The 27656-nt window shown below is 43.5% G+C and overlaps 1 protein-coding gene across 2 annotated transcripts in view; it reads right to left on the reverse strand.

Moving 5' to 3' along the window:
- Positions 1-3740: 3740 nt before the first annotated feature.
- The window catches only part of RSPRY1 (ring finger and SPRY domain containing 1), a 34465-nt gene continuing 10549 nt past the window's right edge, over positions 3741-27656 (reverse strand). For both annotated transcript variants that reach the window (XM_028739274.2, XM_028739275.2), the window contains exons 2-15: positions 26471-26965; positions 22300-22352; positions 20173-20285; positions 18999-19125; positions 17857-17915; positions 16557-16623; positions 15403-15534; positions 13288-13403; positions 12297-12440; positions 11145-11256; positions 8542-8644; positions 7272-7424; positions 6351-6455; positions 3741-5243 (exon numbers count right to left, since the gene is read on the reverse strand). In XM_028739274.2, the coding sequence (XP_028595107.1) occupies positions 5147-5243; positions 6351-6455; positions 7272-7424; positions 8542-8644; positions 11145-11256; positions 12297-12440; positions 13288-13403; positions 15403-15534; positions 16557-16623; positions 17857-17915; positions 18999-19125; positions 20173-20285; positions 22300-22352; positions 26471-26817 (1728 nt within the window). In that variant the 5' untranslated portion in view covers positions 26818-26965 and the 3' untranslated portion in view covers positions 3741-5146. The remainder of the gene's footprint in view (positions 5244-6350; positions 6456-7271; positions 7425-8541; positions 8645-11144; positions 11257-12296; positions 12441-13287; positions 13404-15402; positions 15535-16556; positions 16624-17856; positions 17916-18998; positions 19126-20172; positions 20286-22299; positions 22353-26470; positions 26966-27656) is intronic.

Consider the following 27656-nt stretch of genomic DNA (forward strand, 5'->3'; position numbering starts at 1 on the left):
GGAAACGTAAAAGGAGAGAACCAATCAGAGGACACGCGCGCGCGCGCGGAAGGGGGGGGTTCTCTCCCTTCCAGCCTCACTGACCACGTGGCCGTGCCCAGTTTGGCTGAGCCGAGCAAAGTAGGCGGCGGCGGCACCAGCAGCAGCAACAACTAAGATCCTTCCTGGAACTTGCTAAAGGCGACCCACCTAGTCCAGCATCATTTTTGCAGTGGCCGACCCACGCCTGCGGCGTCTCCAAGTAGGATTTGAGCATATTAACGCTCTCACCCTCTTGTGGTTTCCTGCAGCTGGTATTCAGAAGGCATTGCTGCCTCTGTCAGTGGAGGCAGAGCATGCCATAGCCATTGTGCATAGTAGCCCCCTCCTCCGTTAATTTATTCAATCTTCTTTTAAAGGTATCAAGGTTGGTGGCCACTTGCCTCCTGCGAAAGTTTCAGTGTTTAACTACGCGCCGAGTTTAAAAGTCGCCGAGCTCGGTGCCTGTATCTGAAGTGTGTCTTCACATAGGCGGGCCTGTCTGCCGGAGCAGGCTAAAGACTCCGCTTGCCCAGCATCCTGCTGTCAGTGGCCAAACCCGTGGGTTCTTCTTTTGTTTATTGCAATTACATCCCACCTTTTTATCCCATGACATTTAATTCCCAACAACCCTGTGCGGTAGGTTAGACTGAGAGGCAGTGGCCACCCAGTGAGCTTCGTGGTTGACCAAACATGGGCAATGGTGTTGTAGAGTGACGAATCCCTCCAGAAAGCAGTTTTCACATTGCAGATGTATGTGTATACTATTTATCTTGCTTGAGATTATAATCTGTTGGGAGAGGGTCATCCTGACTAGATTCTTGTTTGGTTTCATGCTCTCCAGTGAAATGGGATGACACACGTCTCTTACATTGAAGGGCTTTCCTGCCTGTTTGCAAAACATTCACACCCACCCACCCATCTGTCAGGAGCCACATGCCAAGCTAGGACAGAAGCATAATAAACATGTCAGCTGACATTGTTGACTTAGTAGTTTCAGACTGAGGACCCACAATAATGTGCTTGTTACACAAGCATAACACAAAATCATGTGATTTTTATGGTAGGGTCAGCGAGGAAGGCTTGCTTTGAACACTTAACCATTAGATTGCTGTTGATCTCTGGTTGATTTGCTAATATGACAGCATCCTGACTTTAGTGCTTACTTGAATTGCAAGATAAAACTTTGTCACTCCCCTCCATTTCCCTGTGAAAAGGTATCCTTAAGAACAGGTGGAAATATCTCAAAATGAGATAACAAGTTTATTTAAGATCACACAGAAGGAAGATTTTCTGACCCACCCTCAGCCCAGCAGCCCCCTACACACCCATTGTTCAAGGGGCACTGCTCAACTCTACACTTCTTGGAATGGGGGGCTGTTTAGGCACTAAGACCATAGCCAGGGCAAGTGGCAAGGAGCTGTATCAGTGCCCCCTGTCCCTTGTGTCCTTGGCAAGGAGCTGTATCAGTGGCTCTGAGGCCAGCGAGACAATGGACAAGAAACTCAAAAAGGTTTGCTTTTTGTCTAATGTCACAGGGCGACTGGGGAGGGGGTCCGACAGGGCTGCTGTGTTGGCCCACACCAGCAGCTGAATTACTCCACCAAGGCACCCAGAGGAGCCTCTGCACCTTGCCTGGCTGCCCAGAGGAGTGGAGGAGCAGCCCAGGGAGCAGGCAAGCTCTTAGGCAGAGTGGAGAGCTCTGATTTTTGTGCGTAACACCCCCCCCCCCCAGCCTGCTACCTTTGATTGCAGCCAACCTAATAAACCCCTGGGTGGGAGGTACAGCTTGTCTGGTACAGCAGGGAATTGTCACCCACCTAAGGAACTGCCTATACATAGCTCGGCATCTTTGCTTGGCAAGAACAGCGAAAGGCAGCAACACATCCTCAAACACAAAGCAGTAGAATACTTTGCAGGCTTACGGTCCCAAGCCCCAGTAAGCCAGCAGAAGATGCACAACCATAAGATGTGGTGAATGATCCATGGTGCTGGGGAAAGAGGCCACTAGAAAATTCATGCACCTTCCTCGCCCTTTCAGGTGAGACCAGATCCTAAAGCCCTGAACTTTGTACAACCATCTTCTCTCCTCTTCCAAGGATGACTATGAGGGTATCTCTGCAGGAACCACGTTGGAGGCAGTGATTCTGAAAGGGCACCATTTTGCATCCTGCTAGGAATGTGGGAAGAGGGAGAACCCAGGGCTTGGGCAGGGGTTAAGGAGAGTGGTCTCGAATCAGGGACATCTGGAGGTACTTTCCTGAATTAATACGGAGATGAAAATGCTGGATTTGGATGGTGAGTGGCACATGCCAAGACATGGGGGATACTTGGGTAAGGTACATAAGGAGCTGCCTTACACCAGGCCAAACCATTGGTCCCTCTAACTCAGTATTATCTACACTGAGTGGCGGCGACTCCCCAGGTTTCAGGCTGGTGTCTCCTCCAGCCGTACCTTGATATGCCAGGGATTGAGCCTGGAACCCTCTGAATGCAAAGCAGATGCTTTACTACTAAGCTGTGGCTCTTCCCTGGGTGAAACAGACTATCCTCGCCTCTCAAAGGGTCTCCACCAATCAAATTTACAAGATGCCATAGAAAGTCTTCAACAAGTTGATGCAAGAGCAAGTCCACTCTGCTGATGCATGTGCACCCAGTGTTCTTGAATTCCTATAGGCTAGACCAGGGCCTGGCCCCCAGCACACTCAAGCAGCAGGCACCATTCTGGGTAGTGTTATTGCAGCACATGGAGGCTCCTTGCAGGCCAAACACTCAAAGGCTGCATGTTTCCTCCAAGAGGTTCTGCTCATCTTTCGCCTGGGTTCCAGAGCTGAACTTATCCTCGTTTTCAAGGCTGTTGTGGCCTCACCCTTCGAACCACTGCACTCCATCTACTGCAGGGAGCTCAGCAACAAAAGTGGGGAAACTCAGGGTCCTCTTGGTCTGGAAGGAACTCTTTATCAGCCACCTGGGCAATATGGTCCTATGACCCGACCCTGACTGCTTGCCTAAGGTGAACTCAATCTTCCACAGGGCTCGGGAAATTACGCTTCCTCACCTCATGGTCATAGTCCATCAGGAAAATACAGATCAGAACTTGGCATTTCCTGTCACAGCTTTTAAAACTCCTTGCAGGTTCAATAGTGTTTTGACACCTAATGAGAAGGGTTTCAGTTCAGAAAGATGAAAGACCAAAACCCATCTGAGAAGACAGAACCACTTGCAAGGACCCCAGTCTATTAGCTGAAAGTTCAACTGAAGGTTTCTTTCCAAAGAAACATATTTAGGCGTACAAATTACTAATTGAAAACTGGGCAGGGCCATGGATAAGGCTATGTGGACTTGCCCGGCACTGTGTTGTCAGCTTTCAGTGACTACTGAAGAGCTACTGTTCACCCAGGTTTTGGGGTATCTGTGTTGCTACACTTTGTAAATAGGTATTATTAAACCGTCTATGTGCTCTCGGTTGACGTTAATGTTTTATTGTTTGTTTGAGCAAAGAATTGTAGAGCTAGAAGGGACCATGAGGATCATCTAGTCCGACCCCCTGCAATGCAGGAATCTTTTGCTCAACATGGGGCTCGAACCCATAGCCCTGAGAAAAGTCTCAAGCTTGACCAACTGAGCTATCCCAGTTTATGGTTTTATTCATTGGTATTGTACCCAGCTTTGGAACTCCTTTATAAAGAAAAGCGGGTAGCAAATTTTAATAAAATAAATAATTGTTGCAACTGCTTTTTGTTTTTAATGAATCAAGAAAAGCTGGATTCAGCACTCTATAAATTAAGACGGGAAACTGAAGCCCCATCCTGAACCACTGGAAATTGTGATTCAACAATGTCTAGACATCTTAAGAATTCAACAGACATTATTCACATACCCTTTCAAAGGTACCTTGCAACCATAACTAGAAACTTACTTTCTTTTAAGGCTGAGATTCTCACACAGCTGATTTCAGTGATTTTTCTGCACTTGCACAGAGGCACAATATGCGCATTGCCCCATGAGCTTTTTGATATTGGTTTGTGCAACCCTAGAAGTTGCACTGTGTGTCCCTCCTTCTCACATGTTTTGCCAAGTGGATAGGCATGAGCTTGGCAGACTAAGTTTGTTAGAGCCTATGTAAATGAAATGGTAGTTTAGTCAACCTAGGCTGACTTGCTATTCAAACAACATGTATTTCTTTCAAAACAATATTAACAGAGTTTCTCCACATTTTCTTTCCAGATCTTGAGTTCTATAGCCCAATACTTTCAAAACGTACAGAACTTGCAAGAACAAATACTGAATTTAAAAAGAGAGAGAGAGAGAAATCAATGGTACCTTTTAAAATACCCAGAATAACAAGCTATCTCCAGTCTGGCACTGTAGTTATAAGAATCCCTCCTGAAAAATCACTTCTTTTTTGACAACAATGTAGGTACTGAAATTGAAGGAACTAGAAACACTATGAATGAAAATGCAGTTTTCTGCAGTTTAAAAAAAAGGTGGTGGTAGTGGAAGAATCAATGTTCTTTGGAATCACAGAGTTATCAAAAAAAATTTGGATTCTTCTAGAATCTCAACACCTCCTTTACAAATCAGTTTCTTCATGTAGAATTCAAGTCTGAACATTTTCAGGTCAACAGTCCAAAATACAGAGGGTCTCTGACCAGCAGGAAGCTACATTGACCAAGAAATATTGGTGTTGTTTTTAAACGTGTGACGGCTGCTGAAATAAAGGCTTTAGAAGACAGATATGCCCCCATTAGAGGAGATTATGAGCCTTATGTTTCCAGTGCAAAACTGTTGACATGTGATGGGCAAGTGGAAGGAGCAGCGGAAGAAAGGAAATGGGAAGAGCAGACAGGGGACAAACTTAAGAGGCAGACTCTCCAGCCACCTTGGTCGGAGACAAACCAACAGGTAGCTCAAGTCTCACCGCCAACTTTCATTTCTGCTAAAAGAACATTCCACAGCTCTGAGGCAGCAGGGCGACTTAACAGGTTTCCGTCTACTGTTCAGCGTGAAAGTGGGCCACAGTTGGGGCTCTCAGCTTGTGTGTGGCTCGGTCAGAGCTGCCTTTCTCCCTTCTAGCGCTGAATGGAATGGATCAGAGGGAAGTTCACAAGATACAGTTCCCCACGTGTCATGAAATGTGAGCGATCTGTCGGACCCGAGTCTGTATTTCTTGTCGACACAAAGGGCAGGTCTCTAGTTGCAAGGCACACTCCATGCACAAGTCACTAAAAGAAGGACAACGATATAAGATGGGTTACTAGGGCAACTTCTGTCCAGGCAATAGTATGCAAACATTTAAGTTACACAGAACTCTTCATCAGGAACAACAGAAATGTCTTCGCGCTTTTTAAAAAACAAACAAACAAAGTCCATTCATTTTTGTTGTGGGAATGGAGCTGTAGCCAAATAGCTTTTATTCCAGGTAGACCAACTGAAAATAATGGACCAAAGCTAGTTGTGCCTATTTATTTCATGGGACCACTCTGAGCATGGATGCAACTTATGTCATGTAGTTCACGGGAACACTGAATGGGAGGGTGTGTCACAACTTGCATGGTCTGCCAATGCCAATTTTGTTGTGGACAGTTGATAGTACAGAGACAATGCACATATTCTAAGCAGTAAAATCCATCTTCTTCGTTGCCTCAAGACTTATAGGGCTTATGTACACATGCAGCAGTGGGGGAATAAGGTGGGTAGTAGAATCTTGAGGGAGAAGCGTGGACAGAACCACGTCAGACTGCAGGTATGGCAGCAGCAACAACAACAAAATCCCTGCAAGTAGAAACCTAGTACATCAGGAAACAGACTGATCTGGAACATCTCCTTGCTGTGCTTGTTGTTCTTTGCAGGATTCCCCTCTTGATGAGGAAAAAACAAAAGTGACATTCCTCACCTGCAGCCTGAACTGGCAGAATCCCTTCTACCACCTCATCCTACTACATATGCACACCAGGCCTAACATGCATTGCAAAGCTTTACAAAAAAGAAAATCAATAATAATCATAATAATCACAATGTTATGAATAATTAATAATAGTATTTTTAATCCACCTTTTAGAATATATATCCTGTATAGTCTTTTAAATGTGTTTGTGAGAGGTGGCGTTTATTGGTTTTTGTTTTATTGTATATTTTTGTCTTCTCATTTTAAATTTTTATGTTGTGAGCCGCCCAGTATACCTTGAAGGGCAGTATACAAATTTAATAAATAAATAAATAAATAAATAAATAATCCCTCCAACACCAATTACAGCTTATCATACTAGGGCATGTAAGAAAGGGGAAGCTACAAAACTATGATAAATAAAAGGAATAATTATCCACCATACCTGTGACCACATGGCCTGAGTTCTGTGTCTGCTATTTCATCGCAGCAAAGAGTGCAGCAATTCTCTCGAATGCTCACTTGCTTTAGCAAGGCCAGTCGTCTATGTCTGAAGAGGAAAAATCATCAGGAGAAAAATACTATTTATATATTCAGTTCAAAGAAACAATTTCAAGGGATCCTGCTCATATCAAATGTATTTGACTAGGGACATGATCACCTTACATGACAATGAATCTCAGTTTAATATCTGTGAATTAGTATGTGCAGCAATGGAAACAGCAACAACAACAAATTCAATTAACAATTTATTCAATTCTGTTAACTAAGGCCACTGCAGAATTAATGTTCTGCATATCCACTAGTTTATCAAACAAGCACACAGATTTGATACTAAGCATGAAATTGGGCATCTGGAAGATCTAAACTTCTCGTTTAAAGCTACCACCACTGGAAGAAGTTGTTACCCCTTATAGTTGGAAAGCTCTCCCTCCCAACTAGCCTTTCTCTCATTCCCCTGATAAACCAATCAACAAAACTTCAGATGTTATTCAAAAACCTGAATCACAGAAACTGGATAAATTGCACAGAACTAATCTAATCTATGAAAGTTGGCTTTTGTTTACATGATTCATTCTCATGGAATAATCTGCACCTAAGTTTGCCCTGGATACAACTCTCAGAATGACAGGTATCCAGCATTTCCCACATTACATTTTCAAGCTGCATTTTCTACAATCAACGCACAAAACAGTCCCCAGGTTAAGTGGTTCTTCCACTGTGAAAGGCTGCAGTGTGTGAAACTACAGGAGTTTGATAAAACTTCACAGGATACCCTTTATTTATCATATCCAAATGGGTCAAAACCTACAAAGAACAAGACTACAGCCTTCAGTTCCATGCACTGACAAGTAGAAAATATTACCTTGGTAAAATGATTTTCTCTTCTGCTGTCAAGAAGGCATAGTCATTAAAGGTGCTAAATTTAGCTGATGGTGGATATTTGAAAGGTTTTGCTCCAAAGTTGAACTCACACTGTTGATAAGACATGAAACTAGCTGCAGGGAAGAAGCCAGACCTGCAAAGTCAAGGGAGACTAATATTAGAGCACCACCATGCAGAGCACCCGACACACAGTGCCACTTTGTATTAGACTGAGAAATACCCATGACTTGTAGAATGATCCAGGTGTGCAGAACAGATTGGTCCAAGGTCACCCAGTGAGCTTCATGGCCAAGTGGGGATGTGAAGCCTTGTCTCCAAGGACCTAGTCCAACACACTAACCACTACACCATGCTGTCTTTACTACAAGTCATGGCTTGTTTTCTAGTTAGGGATAGGAAGGGCTGGCTAGCCCAAGTAGATGGCTTGCAGACTGAAGAACACCCCCCTTCCCAGGTTTGCTTGGATCCTTAACAGGCAGCTTCAAACAGGCCCCTTGCATATCTATTCCCTGCCTGCCTCCAATACCCAGCCTGAATTTCACTCTTTGCTCACTCAGATTTCCACTTCTTGGTCCGCTGAGTAATTTGCCTCTCAAACCTCTTTATATAACAACTCTGCTTATGAGCACACTGCTCATTCAACTATCCAGCTTCTGGGATTTACTCTAGTCTCCAGCATGGTCAACCCACCACTGCAGATTTGTCAACACATTCCTCCTGAGCAATTAGAATGCTTGTGGGCATTCTCCAAGGTTATAGCAGTTCTACAATGCTTGGGGGAAGAGGTATAGTTTCAAACGGCCTATTATCAAATCATATCAAATCAGGGGAGCAATGTTCATCTTGTAATACACAGGACTGTGCTCCCCCCTGAAGCAACAGGGTTAGACAGCTTGGGGAGGTTGCTTGAGATCCACGAATTTGCTCCTGTGGCACCGAATGGCTTTTATCAGCTTAGGCTGGTGGGCCTGCTGTACCAGGACAGAGATAGCAAAGCATCTATGAGCCATGCTCTGGCAATCTTAGGTGAGGCAGGTGCCTCCCAGAGAGAAAGTTCTCAATGGTGGCACCTCAGTTATGGAATGCTCTCTACAAAGAGGTCCATCTGGAACCCTATTCTGCTGTTCTTATGGCATCTGGCAAGTGTGGTTTTATGTTCCCCTGGCCTTTTAGACTTAATTTTATTGTTATCTGGGTCTTAAAAGCTTGCTATTAATTTTTCACTGCTTTCACAAGGGCTACATACTTACACAGCAGAAGAAAAGACTTGCTTCTCAGCAGGAAGCTGGTTCCCATTTAAATAAAAGATCATTTTCTTGTCTTGTAGGTCCAGCAAAAATCCTATTGTATCACCTGAAGTCATATATAAGAAAAAACACAGGCTTGTTGGAGATCTGTTTAACAACCCACCCCACAATAGTGAATTGGTATATGCAGTGGGTGGGGAACAACCTCTGCATGTGAGATAAACTTATACCAGTCCCTTTTCATATAATTAGAGTTAGAAGGTACACCAAGGGTCATCTAGTGCAACTGCCTGCAATGCAGGAATCACAGCTAAAGAATCCCTGACAGAGGGCCATCCAACCTCTGTTTAAATGCCTCCTCTCCTCCTTTATGTTGCAGCAAGTATTCAAAGACCTGATGAGGATATAGCACTGATTTCTGCACACTGTGGCTTGCAAACTGAAAACCAACTTTGGGAATGGAGGCTTCTCCCTGACATGAATCCCATGTCGCTTCCCTCAACAGCTTTAACTATGGTTTACAGTTTACAATAACAATGGTTAAAAAAACCAGGCTCAATCTTAACCAAGGCTGGTAAACTGTCTTCAAACCATGGTTAAGAAGAAAACTTTGGTTAGCACCAAGTAGGGTTATAACACCTGTAACTCTAAACCAGTGTTCCCCAACCTTGGGCCCCTAGCTGTTTTTGGACTACAATTCCCATCATCCTTGACCACTGGTCTTGCTAGCGAGGGATGATGGGAGTTGTAGTCCAAAAACAGCTGGAGGCCCAAGGTTGGGGAACACTGCTCTAAACCATGGGTAGGCAAACTAAGGCCCGGGGACCAGATCCGGCCCAACTGCCTTCTAAATCCGGCCTGTGGACAGTCTGGGAATCAGTGTGTTTTTACATGAGTAGTATGTGTGCTTTTATTTAAAATGCATCTCTGGGATATTTGTGGGGAATAAGAATTCGTTCATTTTTTCTCCAAAATATAATCTGGCCCCCCACAAGGTCTGAGGGACAGTGGACTGGCCCCCTGCTGAAAAAGTTTGCTGACCTCTGCTCTAAACTATGATTAAAGCTGTAGAGGGGAGAATTCACACAAGAGGGCAAAGAAGCAGACATTAGTATTTGAACTTTTTGTAAGTTTTAAACTATTGTTGCAAATTGTTACTGGGTTTTAAAAAAATCTTTTTGTAAACTACTTTGAGTTTTTGTTTTGTAAACATTTTATGAAATAAAAAATAAATATGTTCTGGAGGCTGACTCCTGATTTACAAATGCAATACATTTTGCAGGGAGCCAGCGTTACACTTGCTCAGAGTCATCTTCAGCATTTTCTCAAATTTAAGTAATTAGGAATCTAGGTAAGAGTTTGTAACTGGAAGGAGGAAGGAAACTTTGTGCTCCTCTTTTCCCAAATGCAGGATGAATTGACGCTACATAGATTCCACATAATGCAGAGAAGATAAAGATGAACAGAAGCATGTTAAAACATTGACCCCAGGGACTGGATGCGCATCAGAAACAAAAGTAAACATGTTGTAAATATGCTCTGAAAGATGCAGTTGTGTCTTGAGTTTGCAGTGCAGGCACCAACATGTACATATCATGCTGCTCCTCTGTAGTCTTCACCCCAGATAGCATGTTGATCTCAATACTAGATGTGCAATTTGCATGACTGGCAGTGACAGCAGCAATAAGAATGTCTGTGTGGGGTCTGTGGGGACATTTGAAGGAAGAGGGGACATTTGGTTTTTCCAGGAAAGGCTTCCTGTGCTTCTAGTTTACTGCTAAAGCACTGAGCTAAAAGCACAGGAAGCTGATGTACGGACATTTCCCGAAAGAATCACCTGGGAAAGAGACCCCTTGGATCCCTGGGCCATCTGTTCCATTGTCCAAAAATTCAATTTCAATCAAGATCCTTTCCTGGCTACACTTGTTTCTCCTTCAATGGCATGGAAGGATCCCAACTTAGAACTAGTCCAACAATAAAAGCCTTCTCCTAGATTGTACCACTTCTGGTTATAGGTGGAGAACTGGACGGTTGAATGCTCCCCCCATACAAAACCATTCCTGCATGTAGTGAGGACTGAAAAAAGTTTGCAGCCTAGCCTTTCCAATCTGACAGAAGACGGGACCTCAGGCCTAGGAGACCCAAATGTGACCCTCTTCCATGTCTCTTGGGACTCTTTGCAGGCCACACACGTGCGCCAGCCATATTTTCTTTTTCCTGGGCCATGGCCCTCACTGGCTTTGTTCCATGCTCTCCTAGTGTTTCTGCCTAGCTGGAATGTGTCCTTGAACTCTGGTGAATCTTGGACTCTGGCCTGCCTGGATGGACGACAGAGAGGTGTGTGTGTGCCTACTGCACAAAGGTAGGCTCTGTCCACTTTTGCTTCTGGCCCCACCCACCAATGGCATGTGGCCCTCAGAAGGCTGCTGCGAAGGGATGAAAATGACTCTTCACTTACAGTGACCTACAATGATAGGAGACAAAGTAGAAGGGATTCTAGGCTACTAAATTGGCAAATTTGCTCCCCTCTGGGGAGTGCTAGAACAATTTCCCAGCAAATGAAGACGACAACAGCAACAACAACCGCAACAAGATGGGTGGAGTACCTTCCTTCCAGCACGGGTGGGAATGTGGTTTACTTCTGGCATTATACCAAATCAGCTGCCGGCAGCCATCGTATGCACAGGAGTACTCATCGTCCCCGATACCGTAACCTTCCTTCAGGGAAGATAAAATACAGCATTTATTTTTCTTGAGATATGACAATACTTGTGGGAATCTTGTTTTTAAAGCTTCTCAACCATTTTGCATAGCTATGGGCACATGGGGGGGTATCAATACGTTCTTTCTTAACAAGGGTGAGATCTGAATGCAGGTTGGAATATGTGGTCCACTGTTGGACTACACTGGGCACATTTATGCCCTCTTGCAAGTACAGACTCGGGGCTTCTCTCACCCAGAGTTGCTTCCTGCTGTGTGATCATACACTGGGTGAATTCCAGAAGGGGAAAGATCCATAGGCTATGGCTTCCTTGTTGTGTATAGCTCCCTGACACTTTCTGAAATTGCAAAATCACCTTTAAAACCTAGTCAAAAGCTAAATTTGGAGCAAATGCAATGCTACAGCTGAATTTATGCTGGATTTGTGCAGGAGAGAAGAGGAGGGAGCATGCAAACAGGTGGGATATTCTGGCTCTCTTGCTTAAGGTTAAGAAAATCCCATCTGCACCAGTCATTGCACCAAACACCAGTGCACATTTTGGCATCAAAGTGCTGTGCAATAACCGATAACTAAAATACAGTTAAATGTACAGTTGTGCTGCTAGGGAAGGTGAAGAGGGGCTCTCATCTACCTTCTTCTCCAGCAACGCCAACTCTCCCCACCGTATCAAGGTATTTCCATCTAACCCTATACAACATTTTTACTTCAGTGAAACACCTTCCCTGTAATTGTATACTGCAACTTTTGCCAACCTGTGCTGATTGGGGCTGATGGGAGCTGCAGCCCAAAACATCTAGAGGGCCCATAAAAGTTGCAAGAAAAATCAGAATCTTCACAGGGCTTATGCAAAGATGTCAGTGTTGCAACCAGGTTAACATCTCCAAGCAGGTTAGTTCCACAAGTTTAGTGCCCCAGTGAAGGCCTTCTATCTGGCTCCCATCTGCCTCTCTTCCAAAGGTGACAGGGACCCAGAAAAGAGACTCCAAGGCCGATCCAACTTAATGAGTAGGTTCCTATGGCAGAAAGTGGCACTTACATGATTGAGGAATTTGCTGTCTTTGGTAGCCCATCCTATCTGCATCACCCCAGAAGTAATGGCTGTGACTTCATAGTACCAAACTCCAGAATCCACACAGAAAGTACATCGAACGCTTTCAAAAGACGACGCATCACATCGGGCCTAATGAACAAACCAAAAGAAAAATAAATAAATGCTTGCCTTCCAAAAGACAACAGCTACCTGGCCCTAGCAGGAGGAATTTAAATCCTTGTAAGTTCTCAGCTCCATTTTGAGGCAACAGGCTCATATTTCAGAAGAAACCGATTCTACATTTAATACTGAATAGGTAACTCACCTGCAGGGGTGAAGTTTTGAGACGAAGTGCCCTGCGGGTGTGGTCTGAAAAAGGCTTGCTTTTGTTTTGTTTTGTTGTTTTGTTCTGCAAACACAGACCACTGAGAATTTATGTCTGGAGTCTGCTACAAAGTCAGGTGGAGCCTTGAGTGTGCTATGCACATGACTCTCTGGGAATCCAATGCTGCCTTGCGGGAGGGGCTCCTGCTTGCCCTCCCTTATGCTTTGTTTGCATATTTGCAAATAATGCAAACCAGTAATTATTTCCCAAATTGATAGGAAGTGATACAGGGTTGTGATATGTATCCTGAATGCAGGCTTTGTAGTCCATTTTAATAAGTTCACCCGGATCACCAATAGCTACATTCTGAAACAGGATTTCTAAGTCTTACTGTATCCCCTTTGATCTCAAAACCTTATTAATGATTGATTAAAACCTCTTGCTAAACTTCCTCTCTTTCTGCTATTTCAGTTGGGTTTATTAAAAAACACACACATAAAAATGGCTTGGTTTGACTTACGGCCTATATTATTATCTCAAAGCGAGTGAAGTCTCTAGTGTTCTCTCTTCCAAAGGGAAATGAAACCCAAATAGTGCTATTCTGAAACTTCTTACTGTTTGGGGAAGTGTAGAAGACATAAAAATATGATGGAATTAAGCACCAAAACTTACCTCCAACCCACGTGGTGAAATCTTAAGGTATTCACTGACATCGTTACTATTCAGCATGGCATTTATGTTGGTCAAGTCAACTTTCTCGTATGTAAACTGCCTGCCTTCTTTCAAAACTGCAAAAATACATAGTTAGAAGTTGTAACTGTAGTAGAAGTCCCAATATTGCAAAACATGGACCTGGCAATCAAATGTAACTGCTCACCTGATGCTCACCTAACTGCAGAGCGTTAGTTAACCAATTTGATCAAATGGTCTGGAATTTGACTGAGAAGGAAGTCCCCAATCAGGGAATACATTAGATACTTTACCAGTTATAATAAAGTTAAATTTATACAAATAATAAATTAAATTGTTACTGTATTTCATTCATTAAATCGAATTTTTGCTACACTTATCAAAGATTGAATATTGAAATTCTCAGAACGCTGAGGAAGGGTGATGGGCAGGAACTGGGAACTGTGGAAAATTATGTACCTCTTCTTCATTAAAGGGACTATCCGACAGACCACCCTCTAGTACAGGCATGTGAAAGTTTGGGTGCAAGGTCCAAATTACGCTGGATCCAATTTGGCCTGAAAGGCAGTTTTCCTCGAACCATGCCCACCCGTTTCACATCTGATGTCGCTTATGATGTCAGCTGGGGAGCAGGTCGATATGCAGCTGCAAATGAACAATTGGGGGCCTCAAAGGGTGCTCCTGAATGTTCCCTGACAAGCGAACCTTGCTATCTGCGCTGATCAATGGTGACAGCAAGCACTGGTGAGATTCCACATTGGGAACACTGTACTGTAGCCAATCCCTGCCCAAACTGGGGCTTGCTGCAAACACCAGTGAGCTGCTCAACACTTATAGCAAGCCCTGCTTACACACTACTTCAAAGAGCCTTTTTGCAATGGCTCTGAAACAGTTCCTGCATTTTCCAAGCCTCTTCCTATTCCCCTTTTAAGCCCCTGCAATTGAGGGCTTAGAGAAAGAGACTTGTAAAAGGCCCTGCCCACCTGTCAAATTTGGCCTGCAAGTCAGATCCTGATTAGGGTCTGACCTATGGAGTCAAAAATGGTTTCTCACCCCTGATTTAGACCTTTAAAAGGTTATAACCAGGCCTTTAGATTGCATGCAGGAACTTACTGGAAGTCAGTGTAGCTCTTTCATGAGCACAAGTATTCATATGTTACCTGTGACTTACTCCCACTAACAAGTGGGCTGCTGCATCAAAGCCAAATGTGTCCAAATTTTAAGGACTTTCCCCCCTTAAAGGCATTCCTATTTTTAGACTTTGAACAACAACCAAGCTTTTGCCAGAGACTAGATTCTAAACTCAAGGGAAGTTGTAACCCAAAGAGAACACAATGGTGGCAGAAGCAGAAGCCTATAATCACCATGGATTTCCTTCATATATTACCCATAGCAATGTGGTTACTGCTGTCTTGTGGATGCTTCCATATCACTCCCGGTGGCCTGTGCAACTTCCAACCACGTGCTTAAGGTGAGTTGCATAACAGCACATTCAGGTCAACTTGTGAAGTGGGCCACAGTCTCCCACTACTTTCCTATAGGGATGGCTAAATTAAACTGATTAAGAAAATGTCTGGGCAACAAACAAAGTTTTCACCAGTGCACTTCCTGCTGGAAGGAGGACAATGCAAGGCAGATGTTTGCTTGGGGCCATAAACTCTCCACAGCAAGTCACGACAAGTTACACCCATAATAATTGTACACCTCACTTAGCTCCCTCTGTGAAAATTGCTCTGACAGACTTGTCTGACCTCAAGGCTAAAATGTACAAAACTGCTACACTGTGAAGTGCTGGAAGAATCAGTTCTCTGAGTGTTCAAAGGCCCCTTAAAGGGTTAGGCAGCTACCCCAAGACATTTCCCAAATTTCCTCCACCTTGGAGTTATGCTGCTTCTGGGTTAAGTGACCCGAATTCAGTAGCAGTGCATGCACATAACACGGCTGGTTTTATCAAGGAAGTTTTTGCTTTCAGATTCTGAAAGCTACATTATACCATACCAGTAAAAGTTTGCTTAAATACCAAATAAAACATTGCATTTTTGAATGCAGAGCATGTCACCAGCAATGCCCCCATCTCGCAGATAAATTCTTACTTACATAGATTGTCTAAACTCCACTGGGCACAGAATCCAACTTGGCGTTTTAAGTAGTCTGGATTATCTGTCCATTTCTCTAACAAGACTAGCTGGTCACTGATGCACGTTTCAGAAACTGTCATTTTATTTTCACCTAAAATGGTAACACAAAGTGATGATTGTCAAAAAAACCTTCACCAGAAACAAAGATTGTTCATGCTTAAACATATCATTTTCTGAGTATCCAAAAGCAGTATTAGTTTCTCTTCTCTCTTTCTCAAAGAGGAACCAGGCAACATTTAAGCAGTCCGTGGAACTTACGTCACTGGCCATGTTTAGCTAAGCAAAGCACCTTTTGCAAGCATCCAAGAGGGCCTTTGCAGACACCATTTCTTCTTCCCTGCCCTCCTAACACCACACCCTTGCTATCTGGCAGGGGTGGGTAACTTTTTCAGCCCAAGGAGGCAACATCCTACACACATTCACACCCCTCTCCATTCTTCACCCAGGCTTTATCAGAGTTCAAAAATGCATCCCAGGCAAGCAAAAGCACTCAAGGAGGGTGGAAAACAGGGCTGGAGAAAGGGGGTATGGTCTGGGGAGAGGCCCAAGGGCTACATAGAGAGGCTTGGAGGACTATGTTTGGCCACCAGGCCTGAGGCTCCCCAGCCCTACTCTATAGCACTAAAAGGCTCCGTTTGAAGGCTAAACTTGTTTTGATCTTCCTCTGCCCCTTGGCTGGGCATCACTTGGGCCTGTTCCTCCATTAAAAACAAGGCAACTCTTGTCAGGATATTGGGACTGTAGGCAGCACCATGCGCAGACATGCAAAACCACAGGCACAACTAAACAGTCCTGCCACACCACACAGTCATTTGGTGTTCTCTGTAGAGGAAACTGCAACATCAGACATGCTGCTCAGCTGTTTCCAGGCAACTAAGAACACCCCCCAATCTCAGGTGGAGCCTGAGAGCAGAGGAGGGAGAGCAGTTGTCAGGTTCTGAAGGTTCACAGTAAAGAACTCCATAGCACTTGGAGCAAGCCTAAGCCATCTTGTCAGTGCCACATGCATGCTTATGAACAAAGTGTGTGTATGGTGGGGGGGGGGAGTTCAACACACAGACTACTAGGAACCATCTTGTGTTTTCCTCATAGATTTTGAGCTAACTCACTTACTTGTTTGTGCAAACTTTTCCAGGGCTATTAGTGCAAAAAGCATTACGGTTGGGTGGGACTGGAACTCCTAAGATAAACAAGAGAATTAAAGGATACAGTATTCCCTTAAACTGACAACAAACTTTAGCCGATTTGTCAAATACAGGGAAAAACATTGCACTTTCAAGACAAAAGCATTCATGTCTTGTCGTAAGAGGAATGATCTAATCACAGGGCTTTTTTTAGAGACCCAAGCACCAAGACAAAGTCCTACGCAGAAGGAAGAAGGAAGCTGTTCTGGATTAGGGAAATATTCATGGCTCAGCTCAGAGGATCGGAAAACAAGCCACTGACTCCCACAAACCGCCTCCTTCAATTTCAGGCTTCCTCTAACTGTAGTTTGCTGTAATGTTCAAATCTGGCAACTGTGGCTTGAAGGCTACTGCTGATCATGGACTGCTTGATTCAGGAATCTGAACAAACTATAACTAGAGGCCAAAGCACAGCAAGAAATGAGTGTGAGAGACTTGAGGAGAGTGGAGCTGATGCTGATGTATTGCTGATCTTCCAAACCATGGCTTGGAGGACTGTGGTATCTGAACCGGGCCACAGAGAGGATGAAATTTCTAAGCAATTTCTTCTCACCTATTAAGTCTGGCAGGGGAGGCCATGTTCTACCTCCTATCATTTCCGTCAACACATTATAAAAAGCTTTCTTTTAACCTTTCAAAGCTTTCCAGACAAATTTGAGGCCTCTAAATTCTATTCTTTCATTAATTTCCATTGCACTAAAGAACAATGTAATGATTTTACAATGTTGGTTTTAATTTAGGACTTTTTATACATTGCTTTTTTTCTTGAAAAACAGAAATAAGTTGCCTGTAAGTTTATAAATGCTCCTAAAGGGGCAAATCCACACCACCACCTACAGATGGTGGGATGGGAACATTACTCTTCACTGCTTGCCCAGAGGAAAAAATGTGCAGGTGAGCATATGACTCTTCGCCACATGAACAACTTCTGAAGCTGACTTGTGCCTTCTGATATGGGGGACTTCTGCATTCAAGGCATGTGCTCTACCTCTCAGCAATGCCCCCTCCCCATTTCTATGCATCCCCTCAACACACACTCACTACTGAAAAAGGAGGATGGTGGCGGCAGCAGCAGCAATGATGAAGGCTTGACCCCATGTTGGGAGCTGTTTCCTCCCAAAACTTAACAGGATGAAATGCAAGGCCCTGATCCCTCTGATGTTCACACACAGGAGACATAGCATTTAAAGAGGAACAACATTAGAGGAGGATTAAATTGTGATACTCACCAAGCTCTGCAGCAAGTATTCCAAGATCCCTTGGCTGAGTAAACCTACACTTGCAGGGCCTGCAAGAACACTAAAAATGAAACACGTGCATCGAAGCTGCTGCATTACGTTTTTTAAAAGTCAATTCCAAAGAGCTTAATGTACAACTCTGCCCTCCCTGATATCTTGTGCTCTATAGGCATAAGGCATTGTGCAAGAAAGAAAGAAATCGAGTATATTTAGTTTAGCTTTAAAAAAAAAATTAAGCAGGAAAAGCCAATGTTTTTTAAATACAGTAATATTGCATCTTAAGCACAGGTAACTTGTGCAATTTCAGCCAAAGGTGGCAAAGCCTACTCAGTGTGCTGGCTCCAGAAGGCAAGGGATGATTGTACAGGGGCAGTTCCAAGGGTTTGGGTAAGCATACAATCATACTGTGCTTAAAAGGATCTCAGAAAGCTAGACTCCACAGATAAGTTCACAAGATGGCATGAAGGTAATATCCATCCCCTTGTTTTTAGTATTAACCTCCAGCAGTCAGCTGTATATTGGATGCAGGCAGGAGCCCACAAATTTTTGCTAGGCGTGACAGCCAAGTATTGTTCCTACTGGACACTTCCCAGACCCAGCTACACAAAGTATGTACACCCCTCTTGTATTTACTGCCCCTAGTTAAGGGGCATTCAAATGGAGGAGCAGGTGGTGTATTGCAACCCCCCTCCCACTGTAACCGATAACAGTAAGTGTGATTTCCAACAAAACAACTCAGCCTGACACTACTTTCAAAGAGGAACCCTTTGCTTCCTGGTGTTGCCAGCGTTATTTTTTTTAAAAAGATGTTGCCTACTGTAGAGGAATACATTGGAGACACCCTGCTGGGCATCATTGATGATCTGGAGACCACAGCTGTGGGTGCCTGGGTGCAGCTGAACAAAACATTTTAAAGACTCGTTGATTTCAATTAGGGAGTTAATGTTCTAAGCACTGCCCCAGGATATTGAGGGCTTACTCTTGATAATGATGGGAGTTACATGCAACGTATTTACACCAGATCACCTGTGGCCTGAGCAGAGAGACTGGAGGGGAGAATCTAGAGCAAAACAAAGCAGGGTGCCTGTTAATAACCCCCACAGTTACATAAAAACATTAACAATCCTCCTTACCTGCAAGTTTTTCTGCCAAACAGCCTAGTACTGCTGTTGTGTTCCGGTGTTTGGCAGGATGACAGGCATCCTGGCAAGCAACAGCTCCACTTAAACTTAATATTTCCGTTAACTTCTGCAATGCATCCTAAACAAGACAAGTTAAAATGCTACTGAATAGTAGAACACTGAGAGACACAGTCCCTTCTCTGTATCTCAGCTCCAGACAGAACCAGAAGATACTCCAATTATCTCCACGGTACTTTGTAACCACTGGGGAACAAAACATATGCTCCCTATTTTTGCATGTGCAAAACCTCTTGTTTAACAGCTTCTGTTAGAAAAACTCGCATCCACAAAACTGCAAGGACTATCAAGACACTAAATTAGTAGTCACAGGTTTTTAAGAAGTTAGGAAATACTTCTTCCTTCTTAAAAAGTAATTCACTGTAAAACATATATAGCTGCAATCCTAAAATCTCTCACACTGGAGTTGTGCCACTGAAGCCTGTGGGATAAATCCAGCATAAGCTATTTAAGAACCTTGGCCAAAGGAAAGCACACCAGCCATTCTGCAAAGTGTTGTTTCCCTTCAACTCTTTCTTTAGTCATATGATGAGAGGAGACTCAATGAATCATATTTTTGGAAGGAGAGAGGGCCCAAGAGAAATCTTAAAAGTGCCTGGGTTTTGCAGTGTTTTTGGTCTCGTGGTACACTTATACAAAGTTGACTAAGCAATGCACACTAGGGGGAAAAAGAATTCTTACTGACTTCTCTAGTCATGTGATAGATATCCTAATGCATTTCATAGTTCATACAGAAAGATTTATGGGCACGAAGTCTATATATTCAGTATCTTTACAAAATGGTGGAGCATACATGAATACTGAAGGCATCAACAGCCTAATTCTCAGTTTGGACAAGCAATTAGCAGATTCAGATAACAGAGAGTTTATACAACTCTATGCATGTGTCTCTGTGTGTGCTCACCAGGACAAGCTTTCCGTCCAATGACTTTCAGTTGTGTTTTGAAACCTTTGTTCAGGAAATTGCTGGTGTGAAAATGACACATTGTAATATTGTTTCTTAAGATGTGCATTGTTAAAAAGTTAGGTCAGACTTGGTTCGACAGTAGGGGATGCTACATGCTGTTGTAATAAGGTTACCAAGTCTACATGCATTTACTTTACTCACTTTCGTTGGCAATGGACACTCATCCAAAAGCAAAGTTATAACAGCTGGTCCCAAGGGATCTTCTAATGGAATAACTCTAATTAAGGATTGGACAACTTCCAGCCAGCCTTCATCTGCCAATCACAAAACAGAAGCAACTGTCTTAGACTGGTAACAATAGATGGAGACAATAATCATACATGAATCACAAGTACGATTTCAATAGCATTTTAACAATTCATCTGAACCACACATCACAGTTAACAAGCAGCTGCTAATCTAGACTGCAAACTCAGCTCCTAGAGATAGGGCAAACATTCATAGCTCTAGGGATTAATGTTAGGACAAGTTCACACATGCATATTTCTTACTCAACTGCAATACCTAGAGATGACTCATAAGTACAAATAATAATAATAATAATAATAATAATAATAATAATAATAATAATAATAATAATACCACAAACACTGAGCATTAACACTTCTCTGTGAAGGCAAGTCACAAATTCAGCTGCATTTTGTAACATGATGCTTATGCACAATCAATGCCATGAGTTTCTACAGCATAGAAATAAGGTGAGATTTTGCTCCCTCTCTGAAGTTCCTTCACCATGTCCCACTAAGTTAATGGGAGTCACTAATGACTGAACCAGATCCATCTCTGCATAACCTCCATCCCTTGGTATGAACAGTGATTTGTAACAGAATGTAGGAACTGGCTTCTATGGGTAATGATTAGTGAATTAGGAAGGATTCCTTGAATACTACGAGGTCTAATACATTATCTCTTGGAAAGCCAGCTCCAGAGTTATTTTATAAGAGGCAAAAGATCAGAAACACACCACCCTTCCTTCTCAAACTATGGTTTAAGTTTAAGAAAGGCACACAGGAGATGGAATGCAACGAAGGTAACACACCGCCTTTCCCAAACCGGTTCCCAGCAGTCTCCTTCTCCAACAGCAGGACACAGAGAGGAATTTGTGAATAGGCTGTTATATTTCCTATCATTTATGTATAAAGAAGATAATCTATAACTTGCTAATGAAACAGGAAAATCTGAACTCTCACTAGTTTCTGTTCTTGAAGAACATTTTAATTGATCAGTTAGTGACACTGTCTTACCCTGGCTCATTTTCTTCAAGTACCTCACCAAGGAAGGAAGGGAAAAGTCAAAGTGACTGAGGCCTAAAGGCTGCATTGCAGAGCAAGGCACTGTCAGAGCCACAATTGACATTACTGTCTAGGTGCTTTTTTCGTTTTCCACATGTTAAGTACAGCACCAATTTAGAAGAATTACATGTAATAAAGTCCAAAGGACTTTGTACACTGAATTTAAGGGAGGGGAAATCTATCTCCAGTCCTTTTTAGAGTTAAAGGGGTATAATTTTTTTATGAGGAAATAAAGGATGATAAACTGTTTGTGTCATGGAAATCCACTGCATCAGACATGAAATTGATCTGCCTCTAGCTGTTCCAAAGAGCTACTCTCAAGTCTTCAGTTACATCTTTAGGAATTGTGCTCCTTAAAACCACAGCTGCATGAGCAGGTGTGGTATTTTAAGCAGCTCCAGAACCGGGGAATTCAGACATCTACAGTTGCTCCAGGCAAAAATGCTTAAAAGGTATAGTGGTCCAGAGCCAACTTCACCCACCTGGTATGCTGAAAGGGGATGACAGGAACTTTAGCCCAAAATAGCTGGAGGGCACTAGGTTGGTGAAGACTGGTCTAGAGATATCAACACACATTTGGGGACATTCTTCCCATATCCTGCAAGGTTCCTCAGTATTTAATTAACATTTTCCTTTTAATTTGGAAGCAAACTATTCCCCTTGTTACTCCAAGGCCTGTTTACTAGCTCAGTGTAAAACCAAAATAAGCCTGTTAGCTTGAGCTTCGTGGCAGCTGGCAGGCTGATTTCGCAACAGCATACCTCATAAATTTAGCCAGATTAGACAGGTACACATATTAAGCTAATTACAAATTTACCAAGCTCATTGTCAAGTAGCAGTATTATTTAGGTAATCACTGTAAAATTGCCTCAACCCTTGGAAATAAACATGCAGTGCGACTCTTAAGCTTCTTTACAGAGCTAAACGGTTTCTTAGTAGATTGCAACTAGAGTGCCACACTAGAGCAGGGAGGTACCTGTTTCAGCCATTTCATGCAAAGTCATCATTGAATAAGGAGGTTCCTGATCACTGGAAGAAAACACAAGACAAAAAGGTTACGTTAATCATTATCAAAGTTGGCACACTCATACCAGCTTACAATGAAGAGCAATGCAGAAGATCCATGACTGTTTAACAGCCAGCTAAGTTCCATGGCTCCTATCCAATGTTAATTTTATTCAGAGTAGAACCAATGAAATGACTGGACATGACTAACTTAGGTCCATGAAATTCAATAAGTCTATTCTGAGTAGAACCTGGTTGGATATAGTCTCATATCTATAATGAAGAAGAATAACTATCATATTTGTTTACTGAATACATTTTTATGCCACCCTTCCTCTAAGGAACTCAGAGGGGCATACATGGCCACCTGTTTATCTTCTTAACAACCTTGTGAGGCAGGTTAGGCTGAGAGCCAGTGATTGTCATGGTAACCCTGAGCCAAACTGTGGCTGATAAGGACTTTGAACCCTCTCTCTTCACTACTTCCCCATACTGGTGTAGCAGAAAATGTTTGCTAGGCCACAGTCATATCATCAAGTACAGAACCATGGGACTGAAATCCAGGGATCTACATGTACAGATGTGCCTTAAGGACATTTATCAGCCCTACAACAAACTGGAAGTAGAACTTTATCCAATGTGGGGAACACAATGGCTTTGTGGTGGTGCAGTCATCTAGAGTGAACGTGAAAACATTCACTTGGCATACAAAAACTCTTATTGCACGCAACAGGGCTTCTCTAGACAATTGCACGCAACAGGGCTTCTCTAGACAATTGCCATAATCAGCACCATACCCCAGGATTCAATGGCCAGAAACCTTCATTTGTATCATTAATTTAAGAGACGGTTGGAAGCCTTCCAGCAAAAGGCACTCCTTTGCCTATTAGAAGAAACAAGAAAGCTGATATGGCGGTTTGCCATTAAAACTAGAACCTGGCAGGCCAAACATCTACTGGAACGAACAACATTCTCGGTCATGTGGTGGAAAGTATAGAGGCCAAATGGACCTCCCAAGATGGGGAATCCCATTATCCATAGAAAAAGCCACATCCCAGCCAGCTGCATCTCAGCCACCCTTGGAAGAAGAAGAACAACCTCCCCAGCAAATCTAATGGAGCAGGCAGGTTGGTAAGGAAGATGACTGAGCCCAAACCATTTAGGGATTTAAAGGTAATCATCAGCACACTGATTTCTGCCTGGAAATAAACTGGCAACCAGTGCAATCAGCTGTTGTGAAACTTTGATGAGCATCCACTCACACTCTCACTGCCTCAGAGGATACTGCAATAATCCAAATTCTTAGGATAATGAGACAGAGTCAACACATTAATGTAGAATCTTTTCATTATTGCCACAGTTCCTAAAAGTATACCAAGTGAAAGTATAAAAACACAGAGGTCCACACCCAAGGTCTAAAATATAAAAGGCAAGACCATTAAAGGAACAAGAGGGAAGAGGGGCAGAGTCCTCCATTCAGAACAGAAGACAGAGCACCTTGCACTCTGGCTCAAGGCCAGCTGCTACACACCAAGTGTTAACGGAACACAGCATGAAAGGGAATGGAAGTTGTGGAGTGCCGAATGACAGAGGGCATGGAAGGAAGAACAGAATGCTTGTGATCCAATCTTGGGGGGTTGGGCTGGGGAGGAGAATCACAAAACTATTTCCCACTTATAATGTGACCATTTGTGCTTGGCAATATGTTCTATCACAGGACTGAATTCCCACTGGCTAAGAATTCTACCGAGTGCTTTCCCTAGTAACTTGTTAGTAGACATGCCCCTTCCAGTGCCCAGGTGAGGGAGTAGAAACAGAGTTTGGGACTTAGCCTAGAGAGACCTGAGTTCAAAACCCTGCCCAGCCATTGAGCACACTGGGTAGCCCTGGGCCAGTTGATAACCCCTGGATGCTACTTTGAGCCCCTTAAAGAAAAAAATAGGATCCAAGCAGGATGAATTTTGAATATTGCTAGAAAATTCCCCAAAACAGCCTACTCTTTTTGTAGAAAACTGTCTGTTAGTTTATTCAGGTCAGCTCCCCCCCCTCAAGTTAAAGCAATACAATGCTTATAGCCAATAATGCTTGAACAAGATAGTCCTGAAAGCAACTGAACCCATCCCACTGCCCCACACTGTTGTATTCTGCGCAAGTGGGAGAGTCATTCATTTTGTTCTCAGCACAAGGCAGGTGAAAACAGACGTCATTAACTTGAAAGAAGTGGCATAGGAGAAGCATTGTACTGCTGAGGTTCAATCCAAGTAAACTATTATGCTTGAGAAGAGAGGTGGAAATGCATTCCATTGTGCCCAGAAGCTTCTGTTTATGCATTACATTTATACCCAGTCTTTCCCTCCACCACAAAACGCAAGGCTGTTCACAAAGGATTCCCAGGCAGTCTTGAAGTCAAACCCTAATCAGACCCAGACCCTCTTTGCTTCAACAAGGTGGGGGCATCACGTGCCTTCAAACTGTGGCCTAGGACAAACAGAAGCCCCAGTCTGTGCCAGAAAGGGCCTCAGACGCTTGGAGCTGGCAGGTAGCAAAGAATGAAGTGATTATTTAAGGAGTTATGAAAGAGCATTTTTGACAGCAGCTCAGATAATAAAGCAGGAAGGAAACTGTCAACACCCTTGTTGATGTTTAAGATACTACAAAGATAACTCAAACTGACAACGAATAATGACAATTTTAATCAGGAAAGGAAGCATTAAGGACAATTTTGTTGGTGCTGTTGCTATGATATGTGGCAGTAGCTCCTCTGCCATTGGAAGGGTGTGATCATGTCTCTTTCCCTCCTCACATAAACTTTGCTTGCCTGGGATATTCCTTCCTTTGCCTGTCTGCAGCCCCCTGTCCCCAACCACTCCCAATGTGCTCATGGTTCAACAGGGTTATTCAGATCCAATTCAAACATCACAAGCTGTACCACCAGAGAATGCACCCAGGCATCACTTCTTTGAAAGTGGCTTTATTGCTTTACCCTACTCAGAATCTTTCCACTTATCATTAACCATTATGTAAACATTTGTAAAAATTGGCACAACACATATATCACCGGAGCAGCCCTGCTGGACCAGACCAAGCCCAGATTCCTGTTTCCCAAAGTGCTCAGCCAGATGCTTGTGGAAAGTCCACAAGCAGGATAAGGGAATCAGCCATTTCTGGCCATTATTCCAAGCAATGCGCAAAATTGGGCTTTATTTGATTCTGAAAGTATCATCATGACTGGTAGCCACTGGGAGCCTTATTATCTATTAATATTATTATTATTAACAATAATTAAATTTCTATACTGCTCTTCGTGTCTATTCCTCCTTTAACTCTTTTCCATCTGGAGTTTGGGAAGGGGCAGACCAACAGACCACTCCGATGCATGCTTCTGCAGAAGCAAGTCAACTCAAAGACAGGGGACAAGCACAAGTTGCTGCCCCCCACCTATCCATGAAGACATCTTCAACTGCTGAGTTAGGAAAGGGGTCAGAGAAAAGCCTCCCTAAATAACTGCCTCCTTAGCATGCGCTGCCCAATCTTACAATGCACTGCCAACACACAAAAGGAATTTGGTTGAAGGAAGGAAGTCCAATTGGTTAACAAATCCCAACAGCACTTACTAGCACTATCAGGGTGTCACCTTCCGTCCCAAAGGAAACATTTCTTCTGCCATCAAAGGTGGCAGAACTACCTCTGGCCTCCAAAGACCTTAGGCAGCATCTTGTATATTGCTTTTGTGTCTGTTGAAACTGTAGAAGTCTCAACATGACACAAAGACAGTTTGCCATTTGGTTCTCCTCCCACAACTGGTGTAGGCATTGCAGTGGCTGCCACTCAACGGAATCAGGCAGTGTAAGGTTACAAGGCCGAGTTGGATTTCACTGAAACAAACTTTGGACGTCAAAATGAACTGCTGGAGGGCTGTTCAAAAAGCGCAAGTGTTGCGAAGAGAAGCCAAGAGGAATCTACTATCTTATTCATGGATTGTTCCTGAAACATCTGTAGACATTTCCAATTCCAACATAAAGTTGTCCACTTTTATGCCACTGGAGGGGGACATTAGAGCGGTCTTCACAGATTGCAGCACAGTAATTTACAAGAGAAGGAAGGTACATCCATGGCAATATTTCTCTTCAGGAAGTACTTACTTGTCTACCAACGTCCGAATTACTGCTAGCGTGTCAAGTACTAATCCATCCACGTTATGTTTTTTCCTTCTTGGTTCATGTGGCCCCCGTCCCCGCCGGGGGGGCCTCACTGGGTCCCTTGGGTGGCTCCTGGAGTCCGATACAGGCACTCTGCTGTTCTCTGTCTGGCGACTTCTGGATTCTGTATTGTCTTCTACCCCACTGTCTTCCCGACAAACACAGGAGTTGCCCATGCTGCTAGCCCCCAAGGTTTGCAGCAAACAGGGAATGTGCTGTTCAAGGGTCAGCCGTAAACCTTGGAGAAGGCTCCTGCTCGCATAGAACACAACCAAAGCAACGACAATCATCTAGACAGTTTTAAAAGCAATGTTTTTGGGATCCTGAATTGCAGCTTTTGCATCATATGAGTCTGTAACAACTGGAATGGGCAGGGAATGGCTGGGTAAGTGTCTGACATCATCACTGAAGATACACATTGGTCATCCAAAAGGAGGCCTGGAGGGTAAGAAAAAATACAAGTCCATCAACTTGGATTGAAATTGTAAAATAATGTGACTAGCAAACAAGCTCCTTTGCAAGCAGGCAAACAATCCTAATTTCCCCTTTGGCATACCTTCGTGCCCTGCACCACAAAGGGAACCTGTACCCTCCAGATGCTGGTGGACTCCCAACTCCCATCAGTCCCAGCCCAGTTCCCCAACCCTGCCTTAAACCCAACAGCTGATGCTACAAAGAGGGAAAACTTGCTTCTTATCCTCAAATCTGCTAAGGCGCCCAGTACTGCAATTCTGTCCCGTTCAGATACCCAGGGCTACAAAAATGCTAATCACCCGCAATTCCCTCCAATTTATGCCCACCCTGAAGCATTCTAACATGCTGTTCTCAAAGTAAACTGAAGCGGGAGAGGGAAATGCACGTATACACAGTTCCTGGGGGAGGCTCAAACTGCATCCAGATCCCCGCCATCCTAAAACAAATGATCAATGCGAGGTTTCTTGAGGCAGCCAGTAGTAAAGTCCTTCCCACTCCTTTGTGTGAGTCCAAAGCCAGCTGCAAGGGAGTTGGGTCACTGGGAAATGCAGGTAAGAGTGTGCAGCCAGTATAGAGCTTGAAAAATATTTCTGTTTCTCCAGGAGCCAGCCTCAAGTTGAAAAAAAAGATCAGTTTACTAAGTGGTGGGCATTTA

The sequence above is a fragment of the Podarcis muralis genome, chromosome 7 (assembly GCF_964188315.1).
Source record: "Podarcis muralis chromosome 7, rPodMur119.hap1.1, whole genome shotgun sequence".
NCBI lineage: Eukaryota > Metazoa > Chordata > Lepidosauria > Squamata > Lacertidae > Podarcis > Podarcis muralis.